Source organism: Neospora caninum, chromosome III, assembly GCF_000208865.1.
Source record: "Neospora caninum Liverpool complete genome, chromosome III".
Lineage (NCBI taxonomy): Eukaryota > Apicomplexa > Conoidasida > Eucoccidiorida > Sarcocystidae > Neospora > Neospora caninum.
The window spans coordinates 1,936,108-1,947,884 of record NC_018388.1 but is presented as its reverse complement, the minus strand read 5'-3'; the positions used below and the strand labels follow the sequence as shown (position 1 = coordinate 1,947,884).

The 11,777-nt window shown below is 54.3% G+C and overlaps 2 protein-coding genes across 2 annotated transcripts; one reads left to right on the top strand and one right to left on the bottom strand.

Moving 5' to 3' along the window:
- Positions 1-734: 734 nt before the first annotated feature.
- NCLIV_009300 (gk17769, related) lies at positions 735-4,923 on the bottom strand (the record flags this gene model as incomplete). Its single annotated transcript, XM_003880445.1, has 6 exons — positions 735-1,733; positions 2,150-2,233; positions 2,656-2,769; positions 3,195-3,458; positions 3,799-4,064; positions 4,791-4,923. The coding sequence occupies 6 exons, from the start codon at positions 4,921-4,923 to the stop codon at positions 735-737; spliced, it is 1,860 nt and encodes a 619-aa protein (XP_003880494.1).
- Positions 4,924-8,381: 3,458 nt separating this feature from the next.
- On the top strand, positions 8,382-9,074 carry NCLIV_009290 (conserved hypothetical protein; the record flags this gene model as incomplete). The annotated part of the gene is made up of 1 exon (XM_003880444.1): positions 8,382-9,074. The coding sequence occupies one exon, from the start codon at positions 8,382-8,384 to the stop codon at positions 9,072-9,074; it is 693 nt and encodes a 230-aa protein (XP_003880493.1).
- Positions 9,075-11,777: the final 2,703 nt, after the last annotated feature.

The window sequence follows — 11,777 nt, the reverse complement described above, 5'->3', positions numbered from 1 at the left end:
ATAACCGGCGGGACTGAGGGGGGAAGTGCGTGGTTCCACGCAGCCGGCGCGCCTCTTCCCGGATGCGGGCTCCGAGGAGCGCAACAAACCCGACCATAAAAATATGTGTGCTAGGTTCTGCATGCATATAAATATATCTATACATATATATATATATATATATATATGTGCCTGCATGCGCAGTTGTGCGCATGCGCACAGTCTATAGTTCGGTGGACAGATCTGTATGTTGACTTGCGTGGTTCCATACACGGTGTCTGTACAGTGTAGATTTTTGTCGAGGTGCTACCTTTCTCTTGGGCGTTTTGTTCGCGACTTCCTTGGGTTTTTTGAGGCGCAGTCGCGAGACATGTTCGATAAGAAACGTTCCCAGGGAAGAGTCTCAAGAGAAACCGTTTGCGTTTCAAGTGGTCAAAAAGACAAAAAGACAAAACAGCCAGTCACGTCTCCCTGCAGTCGTCTCCTTTCCCTCTGTGTGTTCCGGGGCAGTATTCAGCATCGCAGCATACCCGCCTCGGAAACGCTGCCTGCCTACCCCGTCTGTCTATCTCTGACCCGCCTTCGATCTTCGATTTTTGTGCACACTTCCCTCGCTTGCACGCGGACAAAACGTCTCTCTCTTCCGCCCGGTTTCTGTTTCCTCACACCTGTACACCCGAAGGCTCTCTCTCTAAAGAAGCGAAAGTGCCGACTCGTCTCCCGAACGGCAAGGCGCGTTCCTCGCCCTCGGCCGTTCACGCGCGGTCGACTTCCTCGTAGACTGCGCCGCTGCGCAGGAATCCGCCGTACTTGTCGAATCGAGCCTGGAGTTTTCCGGCGGCGGCGAGGACGAGACCGAGGAACGGCGGCGAAGGCTTCAGCGGCCGCGACTGGAACTCGGGGTGATACTGGACACAGAAGAAGAAGGTGTGGTCTCGGAGTTCGGCGACTTCCATGCGCTGGCCGCGCTCGTCCTGGCCGACAAACATGAACCCCTTCGCTTCCATGGACCCCACCACGCTCGGGTTCACTTCGTACCGGTGACGGTGGCGCTCGTCGATCACGGCTCTGCCGTCGTAGAGCCGCGCCGCGAGGGAGCCGGAGTCGCGGAGAATCGTCGCGCGCTTGCCGAGGCGCATCGTGCCGCCGACCTCGTGCCCGTGCTCCGTGCTGTGTTCGGGCATCGACACAACCACGTGGTGTTTGCAGGCCTTGTCGAATTCTTCCGAGTTCGCGTCGGCCAGCTTCAAGACGCTCCGCGCAAAATCAATCACGGCCGTCTGCATGCCGAGGCAAATCCCCAAATACGGCACGCCGCTCTCCCGGCAGTAACGCGCCGACAGGGCCTTGCCGAGAATGCCGCGGTCGCCGAACCCGCCGGGACACACCACGCCCGAGACGGACTTCAGCGCCGCCCATGCGGCCTCGTAGCGCGCAGCGGAGTTCCCCGCTCCCGTCGCCCCATTCGGCGAAGCGTCTTCCGGCGCCTCGAGGTCGGAAGACTCGATCCACACCAACTCGAGGCGAACGTTCGCCTCCATCGCGCCGTGCTGCAGCGCCTTCACCACGGAAAGGTACGAATCCGCCAAGCCTGTGTACTTTCCGACAATTCCGATTTTAACCGACTCCGTGGGGGAGGTCAAACGGTCCGCCATCAGCCGCCACTTCTTCATCGAAATCGGCGTCTTGTACAGAGGCGCACCCGGACGCGCCGCGACCGGAGACGCCGGCGCAGTCGGGTCCAGCTTCAGCCGCTGCGCAAAACGACACGGAACACCCAGCACGCAAAAGGCTTCCAAAAGGCAAGAAAGATTTTCGAGGGGCAAAAAGAGACACCAAAACACTGCCGGAAAAAGAGAACCTCTTTACCACCACGACTAAGAAACAGACTAAGACAGACCCCGAAAGAACGAGATCCAGACAGCGAAACAAAGGACCGGATCCAGATAGCGAAACAAAGAACGAGATCCAGAGAGCGAAACACATAAACGGATCAAGAGTCAGATCAAGAACGCGTTTACGAGAGAGACCAAGAAGGCGGTTACGAGAGACAGGGGAGGCAAAGGAGGGAGTCGAAAAGGGGGCCGAAAAGTGGAAAAAGAAAGCGCGACGTTTTAGAGACCGCGCTGGGAGGAGCGCAGCGGCACGGGACTTGCACGAGATGACGAACCTTGCAGATGGCCTGGGCGACATTCTGGCTGTCCAGAACCAGTGGAACGCGGTACGTGTTGGCCACGTCGTGAACGCTGATGACCTGAACAGACGAACATCTAGAGTCACCGCCCGAGCTTGTTGCGACGGACGGAACGGTATCGCTTTTGTCGACATCGACGGCAGCACGCCCCGATCCGCGTCGCCTTCGGTTTTCAGCGACAGCGGCTCAGAGGCGCGCGGCCCGGCAGATCCCGAGAGATACGGGGCGTGCACCGTTCCACTATAGAACGCGCTTTACACGCACATGTCCGGCTTCGATGTCCCTCCCGTGGGTGGCGCCGCCGCACAGACAGACGGTGATTCCCCGTGCAAAATATCACGTATATTTGTGAGAAACTTCAAGAGAGAGAGGAGATAGCACAGGACCGCCGTCCCGAAGAAGCTAGCGCTGTCTTTTGGACTCGAGCTGTCTCGGGTAGCGCTTCGGACGTCTGAGGAACTCCGTCTCTGGTGAAAACGTACATGCTCCGGGAGGACTTGAGTGAAGAGCGCGATCTTGCTGCGGGTCGCTTCCGACAACATCGTCTCGCACCGGCAGAAAATCATGTCGGGGGCGAGACCAGCCATTCGCAGCTCCTGGGGAAGCAGAAAAAACGCGAGAGAGAGCCCAGTCAAAGCGGAGACAACGCAGCACACCTTGCGGGAAGACGACGCAGTTCCTCGTTTCGGCCTGCCACGAACGGCTCCTGGGAAAAAACGCGCTCCTTCCCTTTCGGCCTCACTCTGCCTTCCTTTTTTCGCTCTTAACTTCGCTGCGCCGCACGCTGCGGCTGTTCCCACCCTCCATCGCGTGAGGCTGAAGGCACGCCCGCCGGCCTAGGAGAACACCCACTCACACACTGTTTCTGCACTCTCAAAAATGCCTTATGCGTCTCCAGATACCCGCTGTTTTGCCGATCTCTGTTCCCCGTCCCAGGCAGCAGTGGGTGACGGGGTCTTGCGAACGCCTCCGCACGCTGTGTCGCGCTCCTGTCGCCTTCCCCGTGCCTCCGGCGTTTTACCTTGACGCCGTGTTGAGTCGGTTTGGTCTTCTGTTCGCCGCCAATGCACGGGACGTAGGAGACGTGGCAGAGACAAAAGTTTTCGCGCCCCACGCGGCGGGAGAACTGCTGCAGCGCCTCCAAGTAGACGGCGCTCTCGATGTCGCCCACCGTGCCGCCGACTTCGATCAAGCAAATCTGTGGCGCCTCGTAGTGGCCGTCAACGGGCTGCTCTGCAACGCGCGCAATCCACGCCTGGATGGCGTCCGTCACTTGTGGGACAACCTGGCAGAAAGACGAACGAGGAGAGAGAGGAGAGATGGGACAGAGACGCGGGCATCGGAGAAGAGCGGTGTCGAGCGTTTCCGATCTTTGCGTGGAGCAGAGAGGACTCAGTGAATGTCAGACTCCGGTAGCCGGAGTCCTGGTGGAAGGCGACACAGGCGGAAGGTCGGGGCGCGTCGAAAACGCTGCGTCTCCGACAACACGCGCACCAGGTGGGCGTTGCCCCTGAGGCCAGAGCGTTTGGCTGGATAAAGAAGAAGGGATGTTTGCGTCCAGCGGAGACACGGGGCGGCAGACTGGCGATGACAGCGAGGGGATTCCACGGGGGGCGACGACGCACCTGAACAGTCTTTCCGAGGTAGGCGCCTTTGCGCTCCTCCTGAATCACCTTCTGATACACCTTGCCCGACGTCAAGTTGTGGTCCCGCGTGAGCGTCACATCGAGGAAACGCTCGTAGTTTCCGAGGTCGAGATCGACTTCTCCGCCGTCCTCCAGCACGTACACTTCGCCGTGCTCGTAAGGGGACATTGTCCCAGCGTCCACATTCAGGTACGGATCGATTTTAATCGCCGTCACGTGCACGCCCAGAGCCTTCAAAGTCACGCCTGAAAATAGCACATGTGTGTGTGTGTGTGTGCGTCTCAGAAAATGAAAAGAAGATGAAAGAGCCAAAAGGTCAGAGGGGACCGCAACATCCACGTCTGCAGTGATAGACGCAGAGCGCAGAGAGAGTGGCGGAAACGAGGATGGGGAGATGGAGAGACACGGGTGAGAGATCAAGAAAGAGGGAGGTTCAGCTGTAGATAAAACAGCGAGACGGAGAGGTCAACAGAAAGAACTACATGGAAGTGCAGGGTTCCACGGACGGAACAGCCGACATCGGCTATGCGTGCGCTTCCTGGGAGCAGGAAAGCGGTTGAGGGACAAAGTCTGAAACGCATCGGCGCATTTGTGCAGCGGCAGATCCATGCGCGTTTTCCTCACTGGCCGCGAACATCATCCCAGCCTCGACGTGGAGAAAAAACTCTCATCTCTCTTTTTCAAATCGTACAAACCTCTCGGTTCCAAGCAAAACCACACGCCTGACCCTAAGCATGCAGATATGTACATCCATATATATATATATATATATATATATATATGTAGTTTCTCTTGAGCCGCTTTCGTTCCTTCCTCCCCGTCTCTCTTCTCTCTGAAACATCCGTTTTCTGTCGCCAGCTTCCCCAACTGTGCGTCTCCGCATTCGTCGCTCGGCCCTCTCTCACTCGTGGCCTTTCGCTGTTTTTCTTTTTCCTGTTCGGGTGTCTCTGCATCGCGTGTGTTCGCCTCACCTAGGCTGCTGATGGTAGTGCCTTTTCCCAGGCCGCTCATCGTGCCTCCGGTGACGACAATGTACTTTGTTTTTCCATCTGCGTGGGCGTGTTTCCCCGAGAGGAAGTCGAGCGTTTCAGCGCCGCCTGCCATCTTGGTCAGTTCGCTTTCTCGGAAACAACAAGAGCTAGGGCAGAAAGCACCCAGGGGAAAAGGCTGGGGGCGAGCAAACGCGAGGAACGGGGCGTAGGGCGAGGTCGAGTCGCCGGAACGCGCCACGCAAATGGGCTAGAATGGCGTGTGAGCAGACGGGGAGGGGTGGTGGCGGTTTCCGCGGGAAAGGCGCGAGAAAGGACGGCGAAGAGAAACTGATTTGGGTCCGAGAAAGGAAGACTGCCCTGTAGCGCGGCAACGACAAACCCGGCGAGAGTGGACGGGGTAGGCAGAACGACAGTGAACTCGGAAGGAAAGCGACTGGTGGCGGACGCGAGAGTTGAGTTCTCTCGAGAACGAAAAAACGCGCGGAACTGGCCTTTCGCACGCACAGCAAGCAGCGAGTCTCGCAAAGAACGGCAGAGACAGTGGCACACCCGGCTGCCGAGGCGAAGTTGGGGCGAGCGGTTGGAAGGAGAGGGAAAAGCAAACGCGTTTTTGAGGCAGTGTGGCGTCACCTGGAGGAAAAACGAGGACACAAGCCGATCCTTTCCTAGCGGAGAGGCAAAACATGAAGAACGGAGCACAAACGCTTAAACCTGTGTGGGCCGAGGTCCCGTCTCGGTCTAGGGCCGGCGGGCCAGAGAAAAGCTGGTCGAAGCGATTTTTCGAAAAGAGGAGAGAGGCAGATAGGACAGACAACGAAAATGCTCCTCAGCTTGCATCGCAGAACTGCGTCAAGGCGTTTCTGTGTACTGCGTTTTTGCATTCTGCATGCATCAGCGCGATCGAGAGACTACGTCGAGAGAAGAGAGACAGAAACAGAGCGAGGGGGGACGAATCGAAAAGTCGCCGTGAGAGACGGGGACGGTGACTCAGGCCGCCGATCTCCCGGCGGGTCTCGTCTTCTCGAGGCCTCGAAAATCACCTTTTCCTCGATTTCCTCAGGGGGTGCGAAAGGCCAGAAACATTCGAGTGGACGTTTTTTTCATGGGCGGGGAAGCTTCGACGTCCTCCACGCGGCGTGTGCCAACTTTTCAGGGAGAAAAAGGTCTCGGGAGCAATGCGGGTGCACCTCAAATGACGGGAGGAGAGGCTTCTACCGCGGTGACACCAGGGAAGGCGCGATTGTGTTTGCGTTCCTTCTTCCGGTACAAATCAGCGATACCGTTCATCTGGTGGGCCATTTCCACGGAGTTTGAAGCGTTTTTTTTTGTGATAGTCCGTAGATGACAGGGCGAGAGCCCCGCTTTGGACTCGCGGCAGCGGCCTTGCTGAGAGCCCCACAGAAAGGCGGTACTGGCGCACACAACATCGTCGGGGTTTGGTGTTGCGATAGGCATAAGTTTATGGCAATGAAATATCAACAATTTGGGAACGCATGCCACAGAGAAGCGTGCTTTTGATAGCCGCATCGTAAGTACGTCAGTTTGGGGTCCAGAGGTAGTGGGAAACTAGCGCCGGGTGGAGCGCTAGCGTTCAAACCAAACGTAACACCTATTTTGAATGCGACTATTTAACATTGAGTAACATGCGGGAGAGGCAACTCGTGTGGTGCAGGTAAAAATAGCTGGCGCGTTCAGAAGCAGAGCAAAAGGTGCACTGTCGTTTTGCTGGTACTACGGTGAAGACAGACGCGAACGGGGGGACGAGTCACGCAGATACGTCGTATCATGTATATCCCCGAAGGACGAAAGTGCAAAAATACGGAAGTGCCGGTTCAGAGCAACAAAGGAGAGAGGAGAAGGGTTGGCATTTTTTCTGCATAGGTCATATGTACGTAAAAAAAGCAATGCATGATTATGGACATATGGATACACAACAACGTTTCTCTGCGCCTTGCGTTGTTCACCCAAGAGCCACAACGCTTTGCTCACTCATGTCACCCACACACGTCAACACATAAGAGCACGCACGTAGAGAATGAAAACAGTGTCGCACTCTTGCATACGAACATGTTTGCTTACATGCAACTGTTGTGTTCACTGATAAACGTGTCCGGTAGAGCGGTTCGTCGGAAGCGCGGATACCAGATGTCTGTACACCACAACATTGTATTTCCAGGGAAGGGCTGTTATCAGGAGAACTAAGGCATAGCTTTTTGCCGCAGTTCGCGTATTAGCACCGAGCGACGGGGAATATGAGGTCTTGGCGTGCAAACGAATGCCATTGTGAACGTCCCAGAACGACGGAAACGCGTTCTTGTGAACAAGTTGTGAGTAGAACCACACTCCCCCAGGCGCCAGAACGCTACGTGCGGAAATAACATGGTGTCGTTGCCACGCTCAGCAGGGGCAGGAGTCTGTGTCTTTCGTTTATTCATATAGTCTGTCTTTCGTTTTTTGTGGCATCCAAGAAGCCTGCATATAAAATTCTCCATCGAGGCTAAACAATGAGTGGTCACAAAGCACTTCTGTCTACGTATAGGCGTGTTCACCCGTCAAGATCCGGTTCTGGTGGTAGCAGAGGGATGATCTAGCACATATGCGCATATATGTGAATGTGCTTAAAGAAGGACAGCGAGAGAGAAAGGCCTCGTCAACATTCCCCTCGCAGCCTGTGTACACAAGACAAAGAGGAGATGTTCTCGTTTGTATTTAAAGAAAGACAGCGAGAGAGAAAGGCCTCGTCGACACCCCCTCGCAGCCTGTGTACACAAAGAGGAGATTCTCTCGTTTGTGTTTATGCAGTGTCTATTTGTGAACTAGGATTCGGAGTAGGCACATCCTCAGACAATAGCAGAAACGGGGGCGGAACGGAAAAGTTTCGCCCGCCTCGCTTTCGCCACTTCCTTCCATCATGCTTCTTTGCAAAAGGTTCGTGTGCTGCGTGCTCCTCCGTGCAGCCCTTCTCTACGGGCAGTCCCAGTCCGAAGGAAGGGGAAGAATATTTCTGGCTCCGCGAAATCACTCATACTGCTTGAGTGACGTGGTCGTTTTCATCATCTTTGCTCTGCTTCTCTTGCGTCTGTCTACCGCGTTTTACCATGTATATCCTCCATTGTTGTGGCGTGTTTTTCCCTTCACGCGGTTAGGTGCAGTCTCAATACACGCCGCCAGTGTCGTGTCGTCCGCTCTCGTTTCTCCCAGCGTTCTACTTTTGCAAATGCATGCCTCAGTCGTATGCAGTTTTTGTTCCATTCGTTGCCCTCTCTCCTTGTTAACGCTTGCATTTCCCTGCGAAAAGAGGGAATTGTCTCCTTTTCTTGAACAGCCGGGGAGATAGAGCAGCGAATGGGCCACGAACAGCTTTGTCTTGGCTTGTGACCGGTTTTGTGTTTTTGCCTTCTGTATGGGACCAAAATGATGCGTCCAGTCGGTCTGCTGCTCATGTGTTCTGTATTGCCTGCTGCAAAGGCCCGCCAGATCAGTCATTTCCCCGGGGTCTCTCCATTCCGTGACGGGACTGGCAACCCCGCTTTTGACGTTCCTGAGGTTGGTCTGTTTCCTTCTCGTCTTATGCTCGAGTTACTGCATTTGAAGGCTCTCGGGATTCTGCAAGTCGTACCTGTCCCGCCCCAAATTGTCGACTGCAAGATAGGACTTCTGGACAGCTACACATGCGAGAATGAACTGACGGTCGAGATTGGAGGCCATCAGCTGAGATACAGCGATCTCAAGAGCATCTTTGACATGTTGCCAAACTACCGTTCGAATCCGGACAAACCGAACGAGTTTTCTGCAGACCACTTGTTCACCACGTTTGTTCCGAACACCGCACAAGACTTGGGCTTGTATACCTTGTACAACTATTATCTGATGCAAGATATCTTCTTCGGCCCTGTATGGGAAATATTTTCGACAGGAGTCGATGAGTCGACGAACACCGCTCCCTTCGCCGTTCCTCACAGCACACAGAAGAGGCGGATCGATGGAGGTTCCTCTGCAGAAGCCACGGAGGGCTCTTCTCTCCCCTCAGACCACAACGCTCATGCCTCGACTCCGTACGGTGCCGAACAAATATTTCCCAAGCTTACAGCGGTGCTGGATGCAGTCCGGGTAGCGCGTCTGTTGGAGCCAGTCGATGAGAAAGCTGTATCGAAAGACCGCTTGAGTTCTGTGTCTACTGCGCAGCTTCTCCTTGACCTGTATCTCCATGGCCGTGAACCACAAGAGCCTCCTCAAAACGCACTGGCCCACAGTGAAAATTGAGAAGCGGTGACTGAGAACCGTGTTGTAAAATGTTGAATTTGAGAAGAACTCAAAAATACTTTCTCTTCTTAGATTAATACATCCTTTAAATGAGTGCGGAGCTGCCGAAACACGACAGTCAACAAACGCTCTCTTTCCAATCTTGCTTCGCAGTGCTAAAACCAGGCGCAGCAGCAAGTGCTGTGGCGTGCGGCAGGTGGTACTCGAAAGACGATTTGGCCCCCATATCCGTATATGTATGGGTGTACGAATAGGCAAACGACTATATTCGTATGTATGTATAGATAGATAGATAGATAGGTAGATAGATAGATAGAGAGGCAGGGATGTAAGCGTACATATGGGAATTGCTCCACGTCTTGTTTTTGTCTCTGACACTGCTGTGGTTGCGTGCGTCAAGTGTAAGCTCTAGACTCTGTCAAGGACTGTCGATCTTCCACCCTCAAAGCCACGTGTTCTGGTTTTGGTAGAAAATGGGCATCTCCTTGCTACGGTCGTATGCTCCATAGAGACAGTGAGAACCAACCGCGCGCGCAATACTCTTTTCCATGTGGCGGGAGCCGGCGTGCCATCATTGCTGCTATCGTACCGCCCAGCAGACAAGGCAGCTCCTTCAGCTCAGGTCCGAAGGCAATTCACAACCTCATTTTCGTGTCTGCAGTCTTCCTAAAAAGGAGCAACGGCGTCTGCTGGTGCGGTCACAAATTTTGTGGCTGTCCATTGCGGATCATCCCCGGGAGAGAGATCTTTCGGGCTCCTCGTCATTGTTCCTAGAGACGCATAAGAGGCTTGGTGAAACGCCGGGGGCGGTGGAACAGCTGCTCCTTGACGAGCTGTTCATGCACCATCTAAACAGGTATATGTACAGAGAGTGTAGTCTTCCGTACAGAATATTTCGGCAAATGTATGCACGGCCGGTAAGCAACAGATTGTACATGTAGGATATTCATATGCAGGTGCAGCAAGGGTCGTATCACTGCTGCAGAGCGTAAGTCTGCTGTTTGTGCCAGCAACCAAGCGTATACATGTAATGTAGTGCTTATAATTTACACCTGTGGTGACAGCTCATGGAGCTCATATGAGTATCGAATAATATTTTGCTGTGTGTTACGTCTTTAGTGCGTTAGTGTCCATTACCGGCAAACGTATTGGACAGCAGTGAATCCGTTGCAGCCAGGTAGAAATGGAGAGGCAAATAGAGAAACAGGTGTATGGCTGTGGCGCCGACGGTAAACAGCTACTTTCTTCAAGAGTTGTGGTTTTAGCTCCGTTCTCTTTTCCCGTGGCACGAATCCACGGAAAACAGGCAACTGAAAGTTTGCGGCAGACCTTGCCGAGCTTTGTTTCTTAGCACATCCGATTAGTCGGCAATCTCGCGTGCGCAACGTACTGCTGAGCAAGCACGCCGCTGTTTGCTGGGGTATGCATACAACCTTGTTTGCGGGGTCAGAAGAGAAGGCGCCAGCCATGTGTCCACAGGCAAGCATGACTCTTGTTGCTGGTCTCCAGTGGCGTTCAGCAGCAAATTGCTGCCTTGCGCAGGCGAGTGCAAATCCGCGAAGCTGTTAAACGGCGACTCCAGCACCAACACACGGTTTTTCAACTGGAGTCTTGGGAGTTGTCAGGTTCTGAGTCGTTTGAATTAGTTAGAAGGAAAGATTCATATTCGCAGATGTTTACAAATATTCATATGCGTATATGCAGATATACATATTTAGTGTACGCATACACTATATATAAATATACGTGTAAATATGTTTTATGCATCGAGTGCGTACTGTCATTATAGTCGTAGACGTGTGTCCGCAAATACATAGTCTCACTTCTAGCGGTGTACGTTTTGACTTTTGAATGCCGTCGGAAGAGTTGTGTGTTTTACTGGTATCAGCGTCGGTTGATTTGCTGGAGGCAGGCTGCGAGTGTTCCGCGCGTCTTTTGTCTAGCAAGGCTGGCACGATAGCGCAGCTTGTTTCGGGCAGAAATCAAAGACAGTGACATTGCCACGGGGATCAAGGGAGACACACTTCCAGTCCAGAAGCGTCCAAACATCTCCTCTGTTTTCCATGGAGAACGCCGGAGGTCCAGGACTTCTCCTGATTTGTCTTGTCCCTCCAGCGGCTGAACTCGCGCCGTCGACGCCCATCGCCGCAGGCAGAACAGCGTGGCCTGCGGCTGAGTTCCCCAGTTGGTTTCCGGGGAGTCTCAAGGAGTAACTTTGGTGTGAAGGTTCGGATGTGCTTTGAGCAGCGGAGGCGGGGCCTGTTCTCGTGGCGACATCTTCGCCGAAGTGGAAAACTCGTCGGTCTTGTTCTTCCACGTGAAAGGGGCACGTTGCGTCCTTTCCGATGCAATCGTAGACTTTCCAGTCCGAGAGGGAGTACTGAAACGCCGTGTAGCGTCGACCAGAGGGGACATTGAAGTGCCACAGAGCAAGCAGCTGACCGTCAATAAAATCGGCGTAGTACGCGCGGATTCCTGCCGAAAACGAGGCTTCTTTCTGCAGAACCGAGCACAGCCCCCCTGTCTCGTGACCCTGGTTCGTGCCGGCGGGGACGTCAGGGAAGGACGGAGCTAAACTGACCGCTCGAGAAGAGCAAGAACTCTGCCGCGAGGTGTGCGCCGTGAGACTTGACAGCGCAGAAAGGTGAGCATCTTCTCGCCTCCGACGGTCAGGCAAAGCTGGCGGAAGACTGAAGCCAAACG